This window comes from Amphiura filiformis, chromosome 1, assembly GCF_039555335.1.
Source record: "Amphiura filiformis chromosome 1, Afil_fr2py, whole genome shotgun sequence".
Classification (NCBI taxonomy): Eukaryota; Metazoa; Echinodermata; class Ophiuroidea; order Amphilepidida; family Amphiuridae; genus Amphiura; species Amphiura filiformis.
This window is the reverse complement of record NC_092628.1, coordinates 76,057,435-76,085,378: the sequence shown is the minus strand read 5'-3', so window position 1 is coordinate 76,085,378 and position 27,944 is coordinate 76,057,435. Positions and strand designations below refer to the sequence as shown.

At 35.9% G+C, this 27,944-nt stretch overlaps 1 protein-coding gene across 1 annotated transcript; it reads right to left on the bottom strand.

Moving 5' to 3' along the window:
• Window positions 1-162: 162 nt before the first annotated feature.
• On the bottom strand, window positions 163-27,944 carry LOC140168566 (uncharacterized). The gene is made up of 13 exons (XM_072191970.1): window positions 27,748-27,944; window positions 27,437-27,508; window positions 22,480-22,551; window positions 21,195-21,272; window positions 17,056-17,133; window positions 14,694-14,765; window positions 11,343-11,486; window positions 9,527-9,595; window positions 8,458-8,532; window positions 5,797-5,856; window positions 4,958-5,148; window positions 888-2,765; window positions 163-392 (listed from the first exon to the last, which is right to left on the bottom strand). The coding sequence occupies exons 1-13, from the start codon at window positions 27,942-27,944 to the stop codon at window positions 163-165; spliced, it is 3,216 nt and encodes a 1,071-aa protein (XP_072048071.1).

Sequence of the window (27,944 nt, the reverse complement as noted above, 5' to 3'; positions counted from 1 at the left end):
TTCTGTGACAAATTTTTTTTCACCCTTGACATCAAATCTTTTTTTTTCTGGTCCGAGGTGGATCAAATTTTTTTTTTTTAGTCTGAAGTGGAGCAAATTTTTTTTTTGCTCAGATGGCGCGACAAAATTTTTTTTCAAAAACTACCGAGCCCCCCTTGGTATCTAATGGTGCGTCCCTACAGCCTCTTTCCTATCGCTGTTGTTGTTGTCGTCCATACGTTGACCTTGGTCTCCTTCCGACACTCTTGCATCGGGTCTATGGCTAAATATAGTCGCCATATAGCCAAATAATGCTGCAGTAATAGATAAACACTCCAATGTTCCTTCAACAATTGAATTGGATTTCTTTTTGGAACGCCGAACTGACTTCAAAACTCGCACGATGATGTTGACTGAAAGAAAGACAGAACGAATTTTGTGTCAAATGTAAACTATATTAGGGCTTTAAAAGCTGAGCTAACAAAACGATCTACAACGTTGATGCAATCAAAATCGATTCTAATCCTTTCGTCCTTGTTAGTTACAACACACTAGTATGAACTTGTTAGAACAAATTGAATTATGCTCCTGTCGTGTTTACGTACCAAGGGCTAAACTAGCAAAATAGACGTATGTTTGGGTTATATGAAATACCGGTAACGAAATACAAATACGGTACACGCTCGCAGAGCTCGTATGCCTAGATAATAGTGATTTCTATCACTTTATTTAATTACTTCATAACCAATACGATGTAACTATTTATAGAGATATCATATGAAATCAAAGCATATTGTTATGTTGATCCCCAGATAAAATGTAATTAAATGTGGAACACGCTTTATAGTTTTGCTTTCATAAAAATACGTCTGTTGTATGGATGTAAGTAATTAAAAAAGAAACCATACCTGCAACTAAGACGACCACAACAACGTTGAGCAAAATCAGAAGGATGGTAGTCGCCATTGCTTCAACTGGTGATGACTGTTGTTCATTCGGCATCATCAAAGCCATGGCAACCAAAAGATTCAGGAAAACGGCTGCCAATGATGACATTTGTAACCGATGCTCAAAATTGTCTTTCATGGGTTTAAAATACGCATGACTGGTCAAAAATGCCACTGAGATAGCAATGGTGACAGTCAGATACCAAGGATCGTCTGAACCATACAAGACCACCAAAGCTGTCTGTAATATTTTACGCAAAAGTTCTAAGACTTCCCAAAACCAAAATTCATCGCGATAATTCTCACACAAAAATCGCAACCAGAGGGGAAATGATTGTTCGTCATTATTGGAACATAGATCTGTATGTCTACTCGTACTGATATCCAGCAATGGGTCATCGTCTTCGGATACGTCCAAGTCGCCTATATCTCCATTGATATTTAAACAGTCGTCGTCATCAGGCTCCCGGGAAAGATCGACGAAGTTCCTTCCTTTGTTATTCTTTCTGCTGACTTTTATCGCATTTTCTTTACCAGAAGTGTACTTTCCTCTTGAATGAATAAACAGTAACACTAAAAGGAGTATAGGGAAACCAATGACATAGGTTAAAGCGATGTAAGCAGCGCAAGTAAAGAAGTGGTGTTCTTTGGTGCTGCAATCAATAGAGTAATCTGTACGAAGTTTCCGGACGCAATAAATGTCCTCTTCATCTAAACAGAAGTCGTCGCATCCGGTTGGTAGCAGTGACAATGTTACATTGCACATACTGGGATACGTTATAAACAGCAACAATAAAATGTACATGTAACATTTCTTTTTACATTCCAACATTCGATGCCGTAAATGGATCTGTCCAACTTGCTTAAATGTCAAGTAGCACAACATACAAAAGTATCCAATTAATGCAGAAAACAGCACAAGGATAATGAAAGAAATACTAATTATGAATTCATCATACGCGTTGAATTTGAGTTTCGGTATAAAACAGTGAGGCTTTGCGACCAATTGGAGGATGTTCAGCTCAAGGACTTGGAGAATGTCTCCAAGACCTGATAAGCGACTAGGCCATGAAACATCATGAAGTGAAGAAAAGATGGCACCACTTACTTGATAAAAACCGAGGACAATTTTAAATCTGGCAAAAATTACATCAATGAGCGATCGATTTTGTTCTTGTCTTCTTCGATAGTGCCAGAATGCTAGTATTAGAACCATGCTAAAAACTAGAAGTATTGCAGATACTTCAAGTACGAATTTCCACAACTCCGGACATTGAAAGCAGTACTGAAACCACGAGTAGTAATTAGTGGAGCATTCTGTACACAGCCACCCATCATAGCCAACACCACAAGTAGCTTGGACATCACCTTGATCATTCGCACATGAGCCCTCCAAAGGGCATGGGAAAGCTTTAGGTAGTTTTTCGGCAAATCTAGTGGTTTGGAAATGATATGAGAAATTGGAAACCTTCAGATTTGTTACAAATCCTTCGTACATGCGTATATTTCTCTCAGTTTCAGATTTATTACAACCCCAATCCCAAGTCCACCAAAATCCGGGAAGTAAACGCTGATGCTCCTGTGAACAATTGATCCCCTTCGTCGGACACGGTTCACACGCTCCAAATCGGTCTCGTCTGAAGTAATTATTGAGACAATAGCAGGCACGATATCCCGCATGTCCATCTTTGTATGTTCCTGTTGGACATACTTCACAATCTGATGCGTGCTTTCCAGGGTAATTGTGTTCAGTGACATAGGTCCCATCATTACAGTGCTTGCACTTCACTTCGCCATGAAAGGCTGACATCTGACCCGTTTCATTTTGGAAAAATCCACCTGTAAATGACAAACATTAACATTAAATCATCAATACGTCGTAAGAGATAACGAATTTAAAGTAACAACAAACCTAGGACGTTCTAATACATTCCTTACATTCAGCTGCTGAACTTTGACTCCTACCATTTAAATACAACTGTTTGAAGATATGGTTTGTGTTTTTCTTAAGACCTCATCACCTCATAACTCATAAATAGACCACAAAAGAATTAAGGTACCCAGTTACTTTCATCTTTGTATATCCTAAACAAAGACAGGTATGGCATAATTAAATCCAGCAGCCAATAGCTGCATCTTTTAGTTCGGATTTAAAATCTCATTCGTTGAAATCGGTCAAGAAATAAAGACAGTGATCGCAAATCCCAACGAAGATGCAAATTCAAAATTCAGATTATGTATTCAAATGTACAGGAAGACCACCCGCTGTGTAGAAGGTCACTTCGAGACTTACTGTCTGCAAGATGTTATGGCAGCGAGGAGGTGGTCACGTGCGTATTTATAAATACGTATTCATAAATATAGTCGAAGTATACTGACATAGGTACAAGCTTTTAAAAATCCTCTTCAACAATAGGATTAATGATTGGTTTAGAATGTATTTGGCACTAGCAAAATGAGATATATTTAGCACCCGACTTCAGGTACCTTTACTGTTACGGGTCTGTGTAAGATATACAGGTGTGAAAATAACTGACCTTAATTTTTTTTTTTTGTTTTACAAAGATATGTGTTAGCTGAAGAATGCTTACAATTAGTTTTGATTATTTCCATTTAATTCTTAGTCCCGGTAGAGTTTGAAAACACTTTGTGGTTGGGGACCCTGTTTGGGTTTAATAAAAGGCGTCATACCCGTCAAGGAAGTATACATAAGATTAAACTCGCAAAAGAGGTGGTCCATCATGACCATGAAAAAAACCATGTGGTTGGAATAAAGTGGCTGCTGAAACCTTGACGAAACAGTTTTAAAATCATAAACACAGCCTGGTCAGAATGTAAAATTCCTGAAGATTAGAGCAAAGTTCTTATCCTCGGTGTCGTATCACACCAGTATTCAAAAAGGGTGACAAGCTAGACCTAGCCAACCGCCATCCCAGGGAAAGTGTTCTTCAAGATGGTCAAGAGACATAACGTAAGCGTATATCCCAGGGAAGGGTGAGTCATCCAATATTTTTATATGGTGGATGCTCCATACAATCATCCCCAAATGTTGACGTCTGTTGCACCATATTTCACCATTTTTGCTTCAATATAGGAATGTGGATTTCGACGTGTCCAAGGTACCAAAGATGCTCGGCAATTTTGTTAATTTCAAGGTGGCATTTAATACCATCTGACGAGAAGCACTGTGGAAATGTATACGATCCATCGGAGTAGACAAGATTATGCTTTTAACCTCATGGAAGTATGTACTACAAACATACCAAATGCTCGGTTATGGTTACTGGCAAGATCACCGTATGGTTTAAAGCCATATTATAACATTTGCTGAGGAAAACGCCCTCACTGAATTTTTAACATTCTTTTTTTACACGATTAAATTGTATATACTTTATTAAACCAATATACCCTGCAAAAATCAAGACTCTAGCTCTAGGTACTGTAGTTTTGTCAAAATCCGAGATTTTGAATAAAACGCCGGATCCGGCGCTTTATTACTAGTATTACGATGGAATTATTAGTCGAACGCATACACGATGTTCATAACACACAGTACGTACACGGGGTGCGGGACGGTGATATACACAACAAAGGGTCGTACCACAACATGACCGAAGGAGTGGTACGTATTGGCGACATGTGCGCTGGTAGTAAATTCCAATTTTCTTTGCTTTGCCGTAGTTGTTCGGCTCAAAAATAAAAGGGATATATCTGACAGTAAGAGCTAACATTTTATGGCAAAGAAATGCTAATCTATTTTGTTTGAAAATTTTATAACATGGCTTTAACGTAGTAGTTGGTGGCCTTCTCTCTCCGGAAGCTTAATCAACATACATCTCGAATTTATGATTAATAGCGAAATCAAGATGGGCGACATGCATATAAACAACATCCGCTATGCTGATGATACGACCCTCATGAACCTTGTATTCGAATAGCGCCAAAATATACCAGGGATTTACTGTTGATATTATTTTCCTTTAAGGACAACTTTCTTGCACCCCTATATATGGTCTCAAAGTAACATTTACCTGGAGGACAAACTTTGCATCCGCTGGATACCCCATCGCCATAATATCCTTTACGACATGGCATACAGGTTGATTTATGTGCATATTCAGAACTGGGAGGATAGCAGTCGAAGCCAGATGGTTCAAAATTCCTCAACATTTCTAGGTCGGTAACTTCGAAGGTAGTGTTAAATGTGTCTTCGATAAAGAAACTGGAGGTGTTTTGGTATAAAAAAAAAGGTTGTTCTGAATTACATGAGCTGTGTCACAAACAATATTTCTATATTCACCTATTACATGCTATGGACTTAGAGTCAAAACAGTCATTATCAACAGGTGATGTGTCCGAACCCCGATATGTGCTTTTAAAAATAGTCGGGGACGAATAACGGACCTGTGCTGGAATGAAGCCCACAGCCAAGACAGGGAGTTTGACTGATTTGAGGAATCTGGCCCAAGGCAATTGAACAAAATAAATGAATACTTCAGTCTATGAGCATATTTGTGTCATGACCCCAGGTCAAAACTTGTGTTGTCACGTCTACTTAAGTATCTAGTAATAAGATTTGAGAAGGGTAACCTATGTTCATTTAATGCCTACTTTATAATTGGGATTGAAACAATGCGATAATTAATCATAATTTCAAACACGTAGCGGGATGACTTCGTAACCCAACCTCCGGTCGACCGCCGACGATCTGGCAGAACCGGCGGTTTAACCTCATCCTATTATTCTGAACAATAGAAACCAGGTGCAACTGCTGGTTCTTTCACGGCGCCGGCTGTCGACTGGCGGTAGGATTTTGAAGCCATCCATATGGCTGGCATGGTCTTTAAAAATGGCTACTCCTTCTACATACATATCAAAGTCATCTTGACCAATATGCGGCACTTTGTTTAGCTTGCCACCGCTGATATACCTATAAAAGCAACAAACAAAACAAACAATTAGATAAACTTCCTCCATATAATATCTGTGGCCTCATGCATGAACCTGATATCCCACACAGACACTTAAGTGAGAATATTCAATTTGAAGTTTTTACTCAGTGAACCACTGTGAGAAAAATTATACTGCCCTCTATAGGAAAAAGTTTTGTTACCCAGGCTATTGGTGTTTTAGCAAAGACAGATAAGTGTTACTCTATACGTCTATGAATTGTGGAATTGTGGGATATTAGGTTCATGCATGGGGCCACAGATATCAAAAGTATTATATTTACATGGTACAGGTACATAAATAAGTAGACGACACATGTAGATGCTACGTTGCAGTTCTACATTGCCAAAGTTCTTAGCTAATGTGTGGACTAAATATTTGGTGTGTCCACCCCTTGCCAGTTCAAGGTCATGTACGCGACGTGACATTCCCTCGACTAGGTATTCCAAGGTTCCTTGTGGAATATCTCGCCAGCAAGCAATGAGGGCGTATCTAAGTTCCTTCAGGGTGATTGGTTGGTTGTCCATATTACCTAACCTGCGGGATACTTCTGCCCATAAGTTCTCTATAGGGTTCATATCCGGGCTCAAAGCCGACAAGTCCAGGTGTTCTACATTCTCATTTTCAAGGAATTCCTTCACGCGTTGGGCACTGTGCGCCGTGGTGTTGTCATCTTGGATCACGGAATTGTTCCCGAAGTCTCTTCTTGCAAACGGAAGCATAACTGTATCCAGAATATACAGGTATTCATGTATTCATATTCATGTGTCCTTCTAGCATGTAGAGGTGTGATTTCGATCCACTGTGAAATGCTCTCCATACTGTGATTCCACCACCATCTCCCTGGACTCTAGGCAGGATATAATCCTCAAGCAGGGCTTGACCAACCTGTCTTCGGACCTTGAATATCGGCCATCTTGTCTGTAGAGGAGGAACCGGGCCTCGTCACTGAAGATCACATTACGCCAGTGGCCTACTGTCAAATTCCTATATCTCTGTGACCAAAGCAAGCGCGCTGCACTAACCAGTCTATTTTTCACAAGTTTCCTGGTAACCATGGTAACAGGCGAGTTTATGGATCTCAGCCATTCTATTCGTAGCCGCGATGCAGGCTTCGTGCGGCCATTGCGACAAAAGCCTCAGGAGAGATCGGTCTTCCCTGGCGGTTGTCTTTCGGGGCCGACCTGACCTTGGTCTAGGTGTGGTAGTTCCGGTCTCTAGACGTCTCTTCATAATTTTAGAAACGGCACCGTATGTAATTCCTAAAGCGGCACCAATATCCTTCTGTTTGTAGCCGAGATTACGTAAGTCAATGACGAGGGACGAGGGCGTATAAATCTGCGCTCAACTCGCACCCCATGATCAGAAATATGGTATAAAACAGACAGATGCAACAAAGTAAAGCTGGTTTCTTCACACTTTAATGCAAAAGCCAATGTGACCTTATGAATCATATCGCTTAAATAACTGCGAAAAGGATGCCCGATGGATCATTGGTCAGGCATATAAGAAGCTATTGTCCTACATTACATATATTGTGTGGTATGGAATGGTACCTAAGACCTTGCCAGACACCCGTTATCCATTTTGCATAGCTGTCGGGTCATTGATGGTAAGAAATTCGCAATTAAAACAGGGCTATGAAAAAAAATATTCCAAACTTTTGTCCATGACTGTATAATGAAAGACAGAGATAAAAAAAAAATACTAGCTCACGTCTAAAATTCTGACAACTAGCAGATAGAAAATGCCGTACTGCGCAGGCCGGCAACCAATCACGGCGCGCCTTTCCCCTGATGTCAGACGCGATTTAGTCTTTTTTTTTTTTTTATCTCTGTCTTTCATTATAGCATGCGATGATATCTTAATGATAAAACTACAAAAAGATTTACGTGCTAAATACATAATATTTTTACAATGGAAAGACAATGAGAAGAAAACTACACATTTTGCATGTTTTTCAATAAATGAATCCTCTTTACCGGGTAGGATAAAAGTGTGTCAATACTTACACTTTAGCATTCGGTGCAATTAGATTGAAAGCGTCATTAGAAATTGACACTATATCGTTGTAATACAGGTGACTAGAAAAGACACGGGGAAACAATTGAAGTAAATAGATAAAAATAGCATTAATAGTTAATAAATCTAGAAATATAAAGATCATTGACTTTAGCTATCCATGTCCACTTGTAGGTTTTGCCGTTTTCAAGATACCGGGCAATATTATAAAAAGACAGATACTGGTGCGTGTTCAATTATAGCTCGAAATGCACAAAACCTGATGAACAAACCAAATTTTAGTTTTTCCAATTATTCTTTCTATGAAACACTTCCAATTATTCTTTCTATGAAACACATAGGCAATATTTTGTTGAACGTTTTGCTTGAAAAGAATATGGTAATAGTACTGTCAAACAGGCCTGGAACCATAAAATTGTGTTAAATTGTATTATAAATCATCAACAATCGCCACAACAGCTGAACTTTCTGATATTTTAACCTATCGATTATCGATTTAATGACAAAGAAATGAATTGCAATGAAATTCAGATAAATTATTTTCATTTTTTCTGCTTACAGTTTATTCAGTGTGCGGTAATACGTGGCAAAATAAGCATGGTCGAGTGATGTGAGATTGTTGTAATACAGAAACCTGTTTGAAAAAAAAAAAGAGATACTTGAGTTTATTATGATGTAGTAATGGAAAGGTTTATATCTAAAGTCGTGTCCACACGGTCGAACATAAGTCACTTATTTACCGGTAATAAGTGACTTAAGTCCGAACGTGTGGACATGACTTTACAGTGAAAAAGAAACTCTAAGTTTAATACACAGTATTATTATTCATCACTTAAACGAGGGATTGAGTCGAGTTTTAAAAAGACATAGTAGGCAGCGAACGCGCAGTTAAAACAAAAAGAGAATTGCTTACGTGCAGTGTGCCTTTTCAGTTAGCTTCTTTCTTGTTCCACTGTGTTTCTTTTTTCCCCATCCTTTCTCTCCTTGTTCAGCGCCTTGATAAATTTTAAAGGCGCTATATAAATACCTTTATGTATGTATGTATGTAGTGTGTCTTAATGTATTTGTAAGATCAGTTTATGGTAGAAAAAAGTAAAAAAAAAATACCTGTGCTTGAATAATCGAATATCCATATCGGAAAGGAATATTTCAATAACTTCTAGTCTTTCACTATTATTTTTACATAAAACCAGAGTGATCCGCTACAAAGTATCCTATAATAGCATTGAATACTTGAAGCGCGCTAAGTTTGTATACATGGACGGTACCTCGTACTTACAAGCGCACTAATACTGAAAAGGTTATCCATACAAGCGCGGTAAGTTGGTATACATGAAAGGGAAAGGTTGTCCATATTTACAAGCGCGCTAAGTTGGTATAAATAAAAGGTTGACCATACTTACTATAAGCGTAACAACATAAAAGGTTGTCCATACTAACAAGCACGCTAAAGGTTGATCATACTTCCAAGCGCGATAAGTTGATACACATGGAAGGTTGTCCATACTTAACGGTACGACCTCTTTCGAGGTTTTGAGCAAAAAACTAAGTTGGAATACATAATTATTAAGGTTCTCTACACTACAAACGCACAAAGTTGGTATATATAAATGGATGACCATACTTACAAGCTCGCTAAGTTGGTATACATAAAAGGTTGTCCATTTATAACATGAATGTCATTTTCGTAGAGATAACTGCAAGTAAACAACACAATTTCGATATGGATATTAATTAAATTTCTTCCAACAGCTAAGCCTAAACTTGGTAATTTACGTGAGCTTTTGACGCAAGTATCTAGACAAAGTACACATCCTCTGTAATAGTGACTTAACAGAAAGCGATGTAGAAGTAGCTAGCATTTTCCAGTCCATTTTCACAAAATGTGATGGACGCATTGGCAGGGTTCCACATTTGGAGAGGCAAGTTGATGGAAACACAATCACAATCAGACATAGTGTTTTCAGAAGAAGACCTGAAAAGAGAAATTAGATGCCCTGAAACCTAACAAGCGCCCCTGATCAACTGCATCCGTAGAGGTTTTAACTTCCCATAGACTGGAAGAGTGCGAGTGTTATATCAATATTAAAAACAAGGTGCAAGAATCAAGTCTCGAAACTACAGTCCTGTAAGTCTATCCTGTATATCCTGTAAAGTATTGGAATAAATTATTGGTATGAATAAACGAACAAGTGATTTATGACTATAGTATTGTGCAGTTATTCAGCAAGGTTTAATGCAAGGACGATTATGTTTAACTAATTGATGACATTGGAAGGTATTACAAGTTGCCTTGATGATAGTGAAGCAGTTGATATCAATTTTCAGGTTTTTAAGTAGAATGATATAATTATTTTCTGACAGACACAAATAGATTTCAGTTAAAGGAGTAACATGAAGGTCAGCCAATGTCTTCATCCTCAATATTAACGACCTCCTTTACGTAGAATGCAGCATACAGATATTTGAGGATAATGTCAAAATTTGCAGCTTAGACAAGGAAGAGGAAGATGGTAAGAACATCAGGAAGAGTTCCAAAAAGTGATCTAACAAGTAGCAATGCGGGACTGAAATGTAAAACAGAGTGCTGGAATCTATAGTGGAGGAAAATGACCTTATTCTACATAACCATGATTATTACAGATTATAATCAGGTACGCAATGTAAGAAAGCAGCAGTAACCATTGCAACACGATTTAACTGTACGAGAGTCACGTTGGTGGGAAAACAGAGTATGGGGTTTGTTACACCATGTGCATAGCATAGGCACGTTGGTGGGCAATGGAACACGGGACTTGTATCATTTTAACACCTCTTCAAACACGTATCACATTAGGCACATTTGGGGAACGTGGACCTGGGTGAAGATCCGTCAACTATATTGATGCTGAAAGTGTTAAAATGATCCTTTACAAGACCCATATTCAACCACATCTTGAATACTACCTGGAAACCTTGGCTTGAGAAAGACAAGAGTACAGGGACGAGCAACCAAGTTGAAGTTAGTACATGAACTAATGCAGCTACTATACACTGAGAAGAACGACTTCAAGCCCTGGACTTCTATTCACTGAAATTGAAAAGAGCACAGGGAGACATAATTGAGGCGTTTAAGCTCCTGAAAACATTCTTAAGGATGTATAGTAGCAAACTGTTTCAGATATCTACCGGCTAGAGGCCATTCTTTGAGACTCTTCAAGCCTACACTAAGTAGGAACAATAACCTTTTCAATACGAGTCATTAATGACTGAAATAGTGCTGGGAATGCTCTTCTTCAAGAAGTTGTAAATGCAAAGACCGTGTCCATGGTGTAGAAGCTAGATTCATTCTGGAAATAGGATATGGGGTAACAAAGGCTATAAATATTTACCCACTAACCGTAAGTAATAAATAGTATATTGCGCAAAGTATTAATTTATTGCAAACGACAGAATAAAACTTACAGTTCTTGTAGCGAATACAATCCTGCAAACGTATTGTTGCTAATAACACGGAGTTTGTTGTGTCCCAGGTAAAGTTTAGATAGGTCTGGTGACGAGGATAAGAAAAAATCTGGTAGACTGCTTAAGCTGTTAAATGATAAATCTCTGGAAATAGAATAGGAAGATTATGATAAGGAAAACAGATTTAATTTTGATTGATGAAAGGGTATTTCCAGAACCGTGCATTAAAGTAAACGTGTTCACCTTCATCATGAATATATTATTTTATACCTATTGGCTTGGCATAATTATATTTGTGTCAAGGGTGCTATTGGATATCAAATATGTGGCATCCCATCAAACACAAAACGATTTAAACGGGTTATATTTTTAGTTTTCATGACAACGTTTTAATAACAATAAACATCGGGTTTTATAAAACCCATAAAAACGTTTTAAAACGTTTTGTTTGAAAATGCACTACAACAGCATTTTTAAAATGTTGTCAACATGTTGTTTTTAAATATTTTGACATGTATACGCTTACCTCTTCTTTAACTATTCCCCTCTAACCCTAGCCATAATTCCATCTTTTGACTTAGTTACCCACTACATGTATATGGTCGAATCCAACCAAAAGTGTCCACGGGCCAAAAATAAAAGTCCGAAATAAAAATGTCTCCACAATTTTTTCCTTTTGCCCATTGATTGATGACATATTGGCCTTATAGGAACCAAAAGTGCCATTACTAATCTTGAAAAATAAATCCAGGACGTGTGATAGTAAATGTGATATCAAAACCCAATGTTACCTACGAATACCACTAGGATGCTTTCACTATCGCAATACTAATAAACCTAAAACAAATGGAATATTCCCATTAACGCTTTTTTCGTGTAATGTAGACCACAGGGTGTGAGGAAAATGCTAGCTCAACCAGAAAATATTTGTTTTATTTTTATAACGCGATCAATATGATCTTAGTCAATTTATGCTAGTTTATTTTTGAAAATGAAGTTTAGGTCAGTTTCTGTATTTTATTTATCAAATGAGTATGAATCAATTTACACATTGTATAAGAACGAGTAGGATATATGTTTTCAAGAATATTAGGAATTATAAGCATACACCTAACGCTTTATACAATGAAAAGGTGAACAAACCCGGGTATTCGTAGGTAACATGAGCGATTTAACAATATCTATATTGAGTTTAGAGGTTTAAAGTTTGCTATTATGGTAATGAATTAATAAAATGGTAGTTTTAGATCTCTTTCAGATGGTACGTCCAAATGAATAAATGCTATTACCTTAGATCAAAATTTTTTGATGCTTTTAGCAAGATTTTGACCACTTCATTTTGATATACAAGTAGTTAATCAGCAATTTTACATAATAAATAATTGTTAAATGAATCCGTATATGGGTAATAATAGTGTCCTGGGGTACCGCTTAAAGTTTTTGACAATTAATTTCCATTGGTAGCGACACTTCATTACACATGTCATGTATTATGCTGTATTCGTAAGTAACATTTCAGTATTTGTAGGTAAGAATTAGACTTTTGGTGGATATCCCAATCAAAACTTCATTTTATAAAGCACTTTGAATGTATCATTTTCTTTATGTGCGTTTATTGATACTTTAGACCCTATCATGTATTAATAATGTCGGTTCAAAGCGGTTGAAAGAGTATTGAAGTAAGCAACGAAGGCACTAAAGTGACTTTAATTTGCTTAATTGCACACAACTTGCTTAAAACCGTTATTGCAGACTTGTGAAGTCCATCTTGGAGTCAGTTACGTCTTGTGGCCTTTCGTTTGAGGGCAACTACAATTAGCTTTATACCAGGGTCCATCATTATGTTGTCTAGATCATGAGACAATGAGAACAGTCGTTTTTTCCATGGTATTCGTAGGTAACCTTAGCGAAAACGTCAAAAGTTACCTTCGAATAAATCAATTTGGACACAAATTACTCAGACACCATAAGGTCGGTAAACATTTAAAATGAAGCACACATGACAGTTGACAAATCCAAGTATTTATCCCTTCTAATCTTCTTTGAATCTGATTTTTCTTTCAAATGAGCAGACCATCGTCTATTTCAGTACATATTTTTCAACAATTAAGCCGTATTCAGTTTTGCATGGTGGGCATGTATGTGAATTCGCAACTTTCATTGACATATGATTTGATAGCAAACATACAGGCCTTCGTTATGTACCAATATGGGCATTGGCATGAATGGCGGTGTTTCACAATACTGTCATGATGTCAAATTGTATTCGTAGGTAACATTCGGTTACCGAAATTTACCTACGAATACTTGCTTTTATTGTTGACATCTCAGAAATATTTAAACGCAGGCTATTGAAACTTGGTAGAAATAAAGAGTGTATTACCCTGCACCTATTGCTTAACTATTGTTTACTATTCTCTCACTTTGTGGAAATGACACAGCTTTTAACATGTATTCGGAGGTAATGCATATTTTTTACCAAACCTACCTTTGTGCCATTTAGAATTTCTGGCAGCTAAACACAATAATAAAGATGCCCGAATGCAATGCATTTCAGTATTGGACATATCAAAGCTTGTATCAATTGCGCATTTATTAGTGATTTCCATTTTTAAAGATATATCTAGTGCTATGAAAAATTGTATTCGTAGGTAATGTAAAAAATACCACTCAAAAAATGATCACAAAAAATTAATAATTGTGTACAAATATGTGAAAAATTGAACAGGCAATCTTTGAATACACGCCTTTCAGGAAATCAATTTAGATTCAATCCAATGACTTCTTTTCATAACTGATTTAGACGTTTTTAAAAATACTTTAAGAAATATTTTGAAAAAATTGGTAAAAATAGCATGTTTTGGGGTCTCTGTGTCTAAGTTTTTCACAGAAGGGGTCTTATTATATATGGCGCGAAGCGTATGATCAAGGCGAATAAACACAATACAAAAATGAATGTCAATTGATTAATACTTTTAAGTTATGGCCCTGAACATGCCGTGTACACTTTTCGTTGGATTCGACCATATGCCCTGCTATCGATGGCGTAGCTAGGGGAGGCAAGCCGGGTTGCGTACTCTGGGTGGTGTGGGGGTGTGTGTGTGTGGGGGGGGGGGGTGCCGAATCGACCAATTGCCCCTAAATCGATTCTGCGCCCCAAGGAAACATGTTCGCGCGATATTCCACATAAAGAATCATTGGAAAGACCGTTTTACGACAATGCCTGCTGCTCCTAGTCTTAACAGCAAAATGATACTTAACTTAAAAAGTTTAAAGGAGATTCAGAAATGTATGTTACATTGTAGCATATAATTATGAATATTTCTTTTGAATCAAATTTTTTTTACTTACAACATGTAGGTGATGGAGAGATTAGAAAAGATACCACATGGAAGAGACTTAAGGTTCATCCAATTCATATGCCTGTAATAGAACAATGTTCAAACGATACGAATAAGCTAGTATGATTCAAATATAATGTTTTGTTTCATTTGTTTCATTTTATTTGCAAGATAAAAACATTAACATACAACAAAAGCTCATACAAATATTGTACAATATTATTATTTAAAAACATTAAAAAACTGTTCATGGTGGAGAATTGACTCCAGTCCATTATGAGGAATTCGAAAGCCTCCCTCGGTGTGCAAAAACTTAAAGAAACAAGACATATAGTGTCATTGGCAGGAGTAGCCAAGAGTAACAAGTAACAAAACAACACAGAAAAACAGAGATCACACCGAAGGAGACAGAATTTCCCTCCATGAACTGGAGTAGAGTTACAAATAATAATAATAATAATAATAATAATAATAATAATAATAATAATAATAATAATAATAATAATAATAATAATAATAATAATAATAATCTTACTATAAATAGGGGAATGTTGTATGTATGTATGTGTGTATGTAATATAAAAATTAGGTATTTATTGCAACCATTGGTTTCACGCACGTTTGCACGGCGATCATCAGGCAAAAAATGACAATGGTTGCAATAAATACCTAATTTTTATATTATTATAAGCTCTGCAATAATGCATCGAGCACTTTTTGCTGCAACTGATATAACTCTTGTGTTATGTGTGTATGTATGTATGTATGTGGTTTATGTAAAAGGCTCCGTCAGTTTCGATCCACATGTCGCCAAATTCATACGGGAGATCGAGGAATATACGGGACATTGCCTCGACTTTATTTGGTTGAAATCGGTCAAGAATTGGCTGCAAAAACAGTGAAAATATGGGTAAAACGGACGGGGTTTTTGTTATGAAAATCAGTTACCAGCCTGCGCGTCACTGCAGCTGGCAGGCAGCGCGTCGGCGCGCGAGCGTAATGCGCACTACGCCAATGCTCGCGTAAACGGCGCAGAGCCACGCGACTTGCGAGCCAGAAACCAGTGGACATGATAATACAGAAAGAAGGAAAAATAAATAAAAATTAAAGGACAAAAAGGTACATGGACGGGTCACGGGATTATGATAAAGATGAACACGTCCGCATACACGCTCTGAGAGGACGTATACGGAAAAATATGTGTGTTGTATAAACAAAATGAAGCGGTAGACCTATACTATAAAAAAAAATGAAATTAAAATGACAAAAGAGGTACGAGTAATTAGGCCAACGGGTTAAATTAACTAAATGAAACGGGAACGAAACAAAGAAGGAAAGAAACTAATCAGGAAATGTAAGAAAAAAAGAAGCTATAATAATGATAACAGAATTAAATAAAAAACATGGAAACGGGAAATCACAAGCAGCAAATAAAAAATGAAGCTAAAAGGAAATGTAACAAATAAAAGATTTAGAAAAAAAATGGGAACGGGTTTAAATAAATAAATAACAAATCAAAATGTATCTTTTTGATGATTCTACCTGTCCAGTAATTCTTCCTGTTATAGTGAACGCTCCCATTTACTCATCTAGTGTTTACCCGCGCGAAGCGCTTGTATTTTGCTAGTAACAATAAAAATAATAATAATAACACTAATAATAATAATAATAATAATAATAATAGTAATAATAATAATAATAATAATAATAATAATAATAATAATAATAATAATAATACGAATTTGTTAATAACCCATTTCAACTGAAAAACAAAACAAAACTTGATTTCGGAGATCTGGTAGAATGGAGGCTAATATCATTCATAAACATCGGTTTCATATTATAATAGCTCAATGACCATAGACAGAAATTGGCGGCATAACTAATAATGGTTATTACTTACAGCATATAAACAGCATCGAGTCCCTTGAATATGTCGTTAGAAAGATTTGATATGTGTGCCTTGGTTAACATCCTGTGAAATGTAAATTAGTTTTCTTTGGTATTTCGTAATGTAATTTTTTATTACATTTAACTAAATTATATCAACTCTGTTCATAGATTGGGTGCCCCGCCTCCGGATCCAGATGGATTCCTTGACCCATCTCGTATACTTGTCATTTTCAGAAGTTATTGTCAGCTAGCAACAACTCAAGCAGATCAGTGCATAATCTGGCTGATGAAAAGAGCAGACCTTAGCTCTTGAAATGTCCCATACAGTAAGTGTTTCAATTGGACTTGTATTGTGATTAATGGAATACTACGTTGTTCAAATCTTGCATATAATAGTCATAAGGAATAAGAATTGTTTGACCTACATGTGATGTACCAATCAAATGTCAACTCAACTCAAATGTCATTTATTTACTTACAGCCTTATCATAACCTGACCATTTACAGGGAGGAACGCCCCTTGCATTGTGCCTGTCACATTCACGCCATCTAAGTGTCTGTAATATAAAATAATACTTAATAACAATAAAAAAATACTATACTATTAGCATGATTAGAATGTATTAGCAACTATTTTGCTATTCTTGATTCCATGACATGCAATAACAACGGATTCAGCTGATGACACTTTATCATCATTAGGCAATCTAATAAAATTGCTAAAATTTAGATTAAATGTAACCGTGTCACAGGACTAGTTCTGATAGCGCACACTGTCAGTGATCAGCAAGAAGTAGGCTACATGATGCAGTCATGTCTACAGTAGAATTCATCTCGACCTTTGCAGGACTTAAACCCCATTAAAAGCTATTAAACCAAGATAACACTCATTGAAACAGCTCAACTGATTAAATCGGATCTTCTCTGGTTGTGCACATGTGTCTGTTTTACATGTGCGATATCGCAATAAAGCTGGTATTATAGCTTCAGTTGGGTAACCGATTATAAAGGAAACGAAAGGAAACAATTGTATGTGGACCTTTGTTCACGAAATGAGACAATGGCCTGCTTTTTGTTAACCAGCATTCTTGAAAATGAGCAACATAATGATTGTTGACTTAACACGGTTTGGAAATAATTTCTTCATATTTTTGGTGTTATCTGTCGTTTACATATCCTTCCTAAAACACAAAAGTGCGACCCTCTCCAAACACCTAAATTAGCTAAAAATTTAGGACATGTTACAAAACTATATTTTCTAGAATTTCATAGAATAGTTTAAATGTAGCTTGTACCGTTTTTTGTTGCATCCTTCAGAACGGAGCGGTCCGTTACCAATATAGCTCAATATTTTCGGTCAAATCTCCATTCAATTAACACGGGGAGTTGGCTAGCTATGAGCTAGCTATGCTTTGCCCTCACTCATATTCTACGAAAGTGCGACCCCTTCTGAACATCTAACCTAGCTGTAATTTTAGGTCATGTTAGAGAAATATATTTGCTAGAAGTTTGGAGAATAGTTTAAATATTGGCCGGTTATTTTTCACACAGTGATATTAACTAGGCAAATGCAATATACTTCTAACATAGACTATTTGTAAAGGTCGCGCGTCAATGGTGAGAGCACTGTGTATTGTGTATAGGAAAACGGACAGTAACTGCAGTATGAAACTTCAAACTGCAACTAACAATATCAAACTCCGTCAAGAGCTTAAGGAATCATATCTCACAGAAGAAAGAAACCTCCTGGATAAGATTTCACAGATACAGCATGCTTATTATTCTAGTAAGATCCTTGCATTGAGGAGAATAATTGAGGGAATGAGGGAAATGAATCTCCCAATGGCAATGGTTTTCAGACTTTTGACTCGGTTCATAGTAAACGCATGTTCGACATTCTTCGTGCATATGGTATTTCTGACATCATTGTGCCGGGTAGTGCTATATACCTGGGCTATATAGGTAATTTATGACAATTCTTCAGCTATTATCATCTCTACGGAGTCCTTCAAGGTGGCACTTTGGCACCATTCATCTTCATCACAGTTCTGAAGTATGTTATGTGCCACGCATTGCAAAATATACATGGAGAAACAGGGATTTTAATAGAGCCTAGGAAAAGCAGACGCTATCCAGCGAACCGCCACCAAAATCTCGATTTTGCCGATGACATCACTTTCCTTGCAACATCAATCAGCAACAGCAAAGCCGAATCACTGTTGCAGCAGCATGCAAGGCAGTGGGCCTGAATCTCAACGAAGGAAAAACGAAGACACTCCTCCTCAACTTGTCCAACACTTCAAATGTTAAGACCATCAATGGAGTGGCACTGGAAAATGCCTCCGAATTCAAATGCCTGGGTGCATATCCGTAAACAGATGCATCGGTAGGATTGTATATCAAATTGTTTAGATTTTAGTGTGACAAATCCAATAAATATACTCACTGACTTGAGCTTTCGCCATCCAGGCTGATGGCCCTGATGTTAATGGGTGCTGATAAAGGGAAGTGCACTGTAGTTCAGACCAAAGATAATTATGAACAGAAGGTTAACGAGATGCTCAGTGACCAAAACACCTGAGCAAAGATAATGTCTTCCGCAAGACACGAAGTTCACCAGAGCAAATAGAGAAGCATCTGAACAACATAAGTCGGCGATCACAGATCACGTCGCCCAAGAAAATCATGTAATCAATTGGGAGGGGCCAGCATATTAGACAAAGACTCAAATGCTGTATCAAGAAGAATCAGAGAATCAATTCAGATCCGCAAGAAGGGGGCTAATGCAATCAACCGCAATGACGGCTCTTTCTCTCTGAGTCACGTATATGATCCACTGCTAAAACAAACTTTGATCCCGAGGAGTGAGAGTGCATCCAAACACCGCGGGAAATGCAGTGGACCAGATCACTTGTGATCAAGCCATCAGCCTGGATGGCGAAAGCTCAAGTCAGTGAGTATATTTATTGGATTTGTCACACTAAAATCTAAACAACTGGGGGCATATGTTTCAGATTCTTTTCATGACTTCAGATGCCCAGGCATGGAACGCCAGCAATAGATTGCATAAGATCTGGATTTCTGATCTTGAAAGATGAATGAAAATCAGACTCTTCAAGGCCTTTGTTGAATGCGTTTTGCTGTATTGGTCAGACCGATCAATGGATGCTACACACAACTCCACTGACACCTTACAAATTTTGATACGTTTGCTCTTGTATTTGGAGATGGGATTAGTGATTTGATTTTCATGTAAGTCTTGTCAGCAGGGACAACCAAGTTATTTTTATTGTCTTTCAAATTTTTGATTCAGAGTCAGAAAACATTGCAGCTATACTAGAGTGAGTGAGAGATCACATTGTATCAATTTCTTTTTATTAATAATTTAATATTTTCAGGACTTTGCCCGCAATATTTGGTCATAAAATAATTTTTTGATGCCTAATATCGGCTTGGAGTAGATGTCTGACTCAAATTTCAGAAATTATCTGTACTTCATACAATTTCGTTACCATTTGCTCAAATTAGGCTTAATTTTTTGTCATACGTTTTCTGTCATATTATTTCAATTTTAATGATAACAAAGTGCCATTCGCCGGATTCTATTCTATTGAAACTATTCTCCAATTCCACGTTCACATCAAAATGACTCCAACTATTAGTAAAGGAGAAACCAAGAAGTGGAAAAACAACATTTCAAGAAAGATAGATCATACGTAATATAAACTCCTTAAGCATGATCATGTAAAACTTTATGTACATTAACACGTAGAAGATATACACAGATCGTGTAAATTTTGCACGAATCTTCTGTAAAATGCTATATACGATATTAAGATTGAAAAATTCTAGGGTCACTAGCGCATGCGAGAACCGAATATGCCTCCTGTAAAGATTTTGACGTTGGGAAGTGGTCTACAGATACTTACAACTTATGCAAGTGCATGAACGAACCAAACGTTTTAGGTCCAACATCAATAAACTGGCTTTCTTGGAAACTCCTGTTAAGTTTATTGTAAAATAAAGTTAAATTTGATTATTATTGATTCAATTCAAATTAAAGAACATTTAGATAGATAAGTTATGCTGGTTTCATACTTTCCTGCCTCTTTCCCGCACTCTGACAACGATTTTTCCTCACTGTTCATGTAAAACTCAACAACAATCAAATCTAAACTCTTTGATTTACGACCGAAAGACGGGAGATCACCTAGTATGACTAATTTTAAAACTCTCCAGTTATCTAATTTAAAAAGATAAAAAGTAGTTTTGAATATAGCTCTTGGGTCTAAATGGGAATACATTTTGAGCTAGAGAGCATCATATTGCATTTCTTGACGTATTCGAAATATTTTGAAGTGTCACTCTCCTAATAAGCGCCTTCGACATTTTTGAGGTGACAATTGTTTAAGCGCCCCTTATTCCATAGATGTGCCTTAATAAAATCTACCATTTACATCTTGTGACTGTGTGTATTCAAATATCATTTCATCGTTTTAATAAGCGCCCCTAAAATGACTGGTTTAAACGTCAAGGCGATAATCATCACAGTGGGCAAAGGTTAGGACGGTGCCCACTGGATATGTTGAATACGGTATTTAATACACTATACACTTACAGTTCCTGCAAAGCATCTCCAAGTCCATTCACAGCATCTTCTGTTAAATTCATACAGTTAGGATTGTTGCCAATGTACCTGATGTAAACATTGGTGAAAATATATGGAATAATATATCATTTTCAAATCATGACAAATAATTTTTGTAATAAATAAGCAATTTAATCATTGTTATACATTTAGCATAACTAAATATGTTAAAGTGTGATATCTCTTTTCAATATCCATGAGGATAATTTGTATGCAAAGAAGTACAAAATTAATCAAATGATAACACATAAATCATAATGACGTGCCATGTCAAAAGGTGACACTTTTGGGCAGGTTATCAATTTTGAGGTTTTACAGATTTTAGAGATATTTAGCTCCACAACGCCGTTTTCCCCAATGAAATCGGACATTCCTAAGCGAAGATATTGAGTTCGTAAGTTATGGTATTATAAATTTGGAAATTGAGATATCGGCCTTTAAAAATATTATTGACAATGTTGGGAGTAGGAATTACCTTGAAAATGTCTCAAAAAAATACAAAATGCCAGTAATATTCCGGTCTGAAACTATCAGACAATATTTTAAACATTAATAACATCACAAATTCGCAACAAACCCCAATTGTGAAAAAATCACCCCGGGCAGATTTTTGGCTATTTCTCCATTTATGATCCTGCCAAAAAAGTGTCTCCTTTTGACATGGCACGTCACAAATATTGACGAGTGTAAATGTAGTTATTATAATCAAGAGGCGAATGATGGATTGTTCCATGTCAAGAGCAGTTACATCTTTCATCAAGTGATTGTATTTCTACCATCACAAATAACATTTTTATATTTTGTTATACATAAATTTTCTTTCATCAGAATGCCTACTCCAAACATGCTCCAAAGTAGCTCATAGTCATCATAACACCAAATTTCACCGTGATATAAATGACGCATACAATGGAACAATATTCAAAATCGAAATTGTTTCCAACCATTGACCACTTTTGACTCATTTTGACTCATGGTGATTTTATGTATTTAAATATTTGTTAAATTTTTTTGATGTTATTTGTGTATACAGTATTTTAATGTGACCCCTGGGCCTCATTGAAGAACTGAGGATACCTAAAAACATCCACTGAATGAGTAACCCAGACAAAAGAAGAAATAAAACAATCAAACAAACCAAAGAATATTATTATCTAGAATTTATGCATAATTACGAGTGATCAGATACGACCAATTGATTGATTGAAGAAAACTAAAATTAATCATAATTACAGGCACAACAATTGTAACTTACAAGACGCCAATAGAATCAAGACCAATAAAGGCACCAGGTGGAATTGTTGTAAACGCATTACCCCTTGCATCCCTGAAATGCAAACAAACAAAAAATAAAACAAACACACACACACACACCCCCACCCCCACCCCCCCACCCCCACACACACAAAACCCAACAACAACAAAATAAAAACAACAACAAACCCCCCCCCCCAAAAAAAACCCACAAACAAACAAACAAACAAACAAAACAAACAAAACAAACAAAAACAAAACAAAACAAAACAAAACAAAACAAAACAAAAACATAACAGATGATTATCTTATTATTATTATTTAAAACAAATAGTAGAACGTTTGTATTCTTCAGCGATAAAGCTGATTGTAGCTGTCTTTTTCTTGAGTTGCATGGCCATTTTTTCAATATGTTACTAAATCAGAGCCACAGAGTATAACAAATGGTATCTTGAGGTAGACCAGAACAACACGCCCATTAATTCTGATAATGATCTAGTTTACACCCGTCATTTAATGCATAAATTGACATAATACTTACAAGAGCATCAATTTGGTACATTTGAGAAAAGTTCCATTTGTGATCGCATTAATCATGTTGTATCTCAAGTATCTGAAATAAGAAGGTTATTGTCATTGTTATGTTTTCTTTTTTAAATTTTTGTAATGGCCTAAGCGCTTAAAACGACAGCGAGAAACCCTCTTGTTAAAGCAATTTTGTGCGATTTCAATAAAGAATAGATTCTTATTTGTTTTCCACAAAATGTTAGTTTTCACTGAGGTATGAGGTAAAACAAAGAAAATTGCTATTTCCTTCCAGCGCCTCATATTTTGTGTATATTGAGCTTCGCGCAACTGGAACGTATATATAAAACGTAAGACGAATAGCGCTATACACACAGTTTATACGTCACTGATCCAATGGTACCGCACGTGCATGAGACGTATTCAGTCATCACTTGATCGGTGAACTCGGAATAAAACCGGAGATTTACATGTATTACAAAAACTGAATTTTTACAGTAATTAAAGCACTTCAGGCTTAGTTTTTCACATGGTGCAAATCAAACATTATGGCTTTAAACATGAAGGCTTATAAATAATGAAGTAACTGTGCGGGCTTCTTGGACCTTTTCAATTACAAGTTTGGTTATCAATATTGAGAATTTCATTGAGCATCATTCTTGTATAACAATAAATTTCCGACAAATACAAAAAATAGTGTGCGCGTATAGGTGATGAAGTAAGAGTTTTTGTTATTTTTTGACAGTCGATAGTGTTGATGTTGAAAGAAGGTCGAATACTTTTCTTTCTTTTTTTCACAAAAAGTCTATGTCTCATCCAAATTGAATAAGTGTTATGTTAGTGTTGCACACCTGCACCTACCTTGTGTAGTAATTTGGTGGCAATTTGATACTGTAAACGTATTTTGCCATAATTTTAGTCGGTACAAGTGGAGTTTTTATTTTTGAGACTCACTCACAACACAAAAGTTACAGTGTATAACTATATTAAATATCACAAAATGCTACTCAAAATCTGCCTCGGCTTTCCTCACCTGTCTTGTTCTATTTTTGGGTGGGTGCGGCGTGCCGCACCCACCCTGTTGGGTGGGTGCGGGTGCGGCGTGCCGCACCCACCCTGTATTCTCTGACTATTGACCTACTTTTTCACATGCCGCAGTGTTGAGAAAATATTCGTGCCGGTTATATCCCAAACACCCACAGAGGTGATAGTTTACGGCGAGTTTTGTAATTATTACTTGATTTTGATATGTAAGTAATACGATAAAGTCGTCATAGGCAGTAATGTGTTTGTATTAAAAGAAATAACAAAAATAATTATTTAAGTAATAGAAATACTATTTGGAAATTGCAGCAAGATTTGCAGATGTTTTTATTTGAACAGTACCAGTTCACCAGTTTTGCTAGTTTTCCTAATCTTTGGGCTAAATTAATAGCATCGTGAAGGTCATATATATCATTTTATACTGACAGCTTCGGCATGTACTTAAATACAGCTTGTATGTGCATTGTGTTCAGTGTGTACATAGGCTATTTACTTTTCAAATCTTTGATGCTTGTATAAGGTATTATAGACAAATTATTAGAATGCATGTGCACCAGTAGAAATGGCCCAGGTTGAATAAAATAAATAAACATATGAATGAATATTTTATTCCCTGGATTATTTTTGTTGGGACAAAATAATGATATAGTTTGACGCTTTGAAATACAGTTATGTTAATCATAATAAAGTTACAAAGTTAAAAAATAAGATCGAAATATTGTAAAATCACACATTTCCCCTCATAAGTTGCAATACAACATATTGAGGAAATTGATATGACAGATTTTTAAACTTTGATATGGAAAGATACCTCAGCCCTGTTGTCTCACCAGAGAAGATGAGCAGAAGTCTTTCTATCTGATGATAAAGAAAAAAACCCTCTAGGTATGATTACGAAAATGTTTTAAATAACTATTATCTACAAAAGTTTTATAACCATGTTTTATATAAAATGTTAACATAAAACGTCTTGTGTTATGATGTGAAGGGTTAATATAAAAACAGGGAAAATCTGTTCCAACTGACCAGCAGAGAACAAAGGATAAGCAATAGATCAGATTAAAATCAGGGAAAATATGACACAACCTCCAATGGGGGAATAACAAACGTATAAACGTATAAAGTTAAAAACTCTTTTAACTTTATTTATACGTTTTGTGTTATTCCCCTATTGGAAATCGATGTTGTGTCATATTTTCCCTGTTTTTAATTGTGAACTTGACTTACTCATTCTTTCATTTCTCTTGACAATTTTTCATTTGCCCACCCTATTCCTTTTAAAGGAATTTTTATTTGTTTTGCTTTTTTTGTATTCTATATACATAATCACAGTAACTCTGAGTTCTCATGTATTTCTGGTATACCATATGTTTTTACCTTCGTGACTCTTGATCTCACCCACTGTGGCTTATGCTTCTAATTTTTAAGTTCTTCTGTTATGAAGATTTCCTTGGTTGCTTTCTCATAGTCGTCCCTCAGAAATGTCCATGCTTCCCCACAATACCTACAAATCGTCTCACTTGTAACTTCCAAAATATTCTTTCATGTTTCCACACTTACTCTGGATCTCGTATGATGAAGTCATATTTAAATAAAATTAAACACAGTTTTAAAGTAGTTTTCTTACTTACGCTTCTTCCATATTCCCACAGTTAGAAAAGAAAGCATCCATTGATTCCAAAATATTATATTCTGCAGACCTGAAATGGATATAAAAGCTTCACTCATCAATTTGAAATTGATCATTATTCGCGGAGTTTTAACTAAAAAAGTTATCCGAGCCCTTAAGGGCTCGGATAGCAACGTTTTCACGTATTTTTTGTGGGACATGAGAGAGCACATCAGACATATCGAATTGTATTTTTAAAACGAGGAATGTCCTTTTTATATCAAATAATTTTGATTTCTTGAAATTCGCGAAATAATACACATTTTATGGCAAATCATTAAACATTGATATTTTTAAAATTTAACAGTACTCGAAATAAATTGTATAAATCTAATGATATGTACTTTAAGTCTATGTAGCTAGGATGAAAAGCCGACGATCAATTGAAAATTTAGATTTTGATTTCTTGAAATTCGCGATATAATACACATTTTATGGCAAATCATTAAACATTGATATTTTAAAAATTTAACAGTACTCGAAATAAATTGTATAAATCTAATGATATGTACTTTAAGTCTATGTAGCTAGGATGAAAAGCCGACGATCAATTGAAAATTTAGATTTTCCCAAAAAGCTTTTTTTTTGGGAAAAAATACACGAAGATCAGGTCATTCCTAAATAATAATCTGAAAAACAATTGTTACTTACGAATGGCGTCATGAGCGTCATAATACTCTGATTTCGCTCAATTATTATACAAATGGAGATAATATAATAGTACTTGTATACGTTGTTATAACAGGCTTGTAGTGATTAAAATAAACGTTTAAATATTTCTCATAAACAATAAAATGTTATATAAAAACTACTTACAGAGATACAAGTGATTTTGGTAGTGAAAACCCCGTTGAGAGGGAATTGTAGCCGACATTCCTTTTGAAAAAAAAACCATACAAGATGAACACACTTAACATTTACCAAAATATGTTATTCATGGGATCGTTGTTACGCTATAAAACAAATAACACAATATTGTTTCCAAAGTTTAGTGTTACAGAAACCAACATACCATTTTTACATTATTGTACAGGATATATCGATGGTTCAGAAGCAGAAAGGCGTAATACTGTGACCAACTCTCAGAAAATGAGCATAAAATTAAAGTTCTTGCTTTGGTCTTCAAAAATCAATATTTTGTTTTCTATTGCAATTTGTCATGATTAATGGATTGTATCTTCTAAAATAGTGCCCTGGCAACTTTATGCTTATTTTGTGGCAGGTGATTGTAAGTTAGGGGCTTTCTGGTTCGCAACCCTCGATATGGTAAAACATGCTTCAAATACCAAAAAAAAAATATTTTCATGGCAAATCAAATGCAAAGTATATGTTAAAATGTCAAAAAGAACTTTTTTAGATTGAATTTCAATATGTGTTATTGATTTCATCTCTCTTGTCAACTAACTCCAATGAGAAAGAGATGGTGAACATAGGCACATTATAAATATTTCCCTCGACCATTTGACTCATAATAAGGGCTCAATTTATTCATTTCAATCTGATGATCGGATTTGTAGAATTCGATTGTTTTCATTCCTTATTGCGTAACATAGGTAAAATTTTGATACCGAAGAAGAAAGACTGGTTGATGGGATTCCTTCGTAAGAACGTTGTACATCAACCCGGCTACGAATCAAAAGCAAGATAAACTGATGCCCTATCTGTGCTTAAACTCTAGCAGTTACAGTATCGTCATTAAAACGGTATACCTATTACTTACAGTTTCATTAGTTCAGGAAACCTCTCTGCAAAATCATCTGGCATGCTGGTAAGATTGTTATGAGACAAATCTCTGTTAAAAGACAATCATGATAACTTCATTTATTGAGACTTTTGAATGAGATATTCGTTAGCAATACTAGTATCAGCCAGTCTAGATCATTTACATTACTGATATTAGAAAGTTCAATAACACAAATTATGATTTTCCGGGTCATATAAAAGAGTACTCTTAGGGCGATATTTAGGGGTTACTTTTTAGACTACAATATTTTGCTGAATGATTAATGATATCGTGTAATTCGTACTTACAATTTAGATACATTTGTTGGTATTCCATCTGGTAAAGTGGTAAGATTAGCACCACTACAATCGACAAGTCTTGCTGAAGAATCACATCGACAGATATCACAGGCTTGCAGACGACTGCTTTGAGAAAACCCCACAAAACCAAATATGACGAGAAAAAATACGGCAAAGCCACGGCTAAGATGAACACTTCTCTTCAT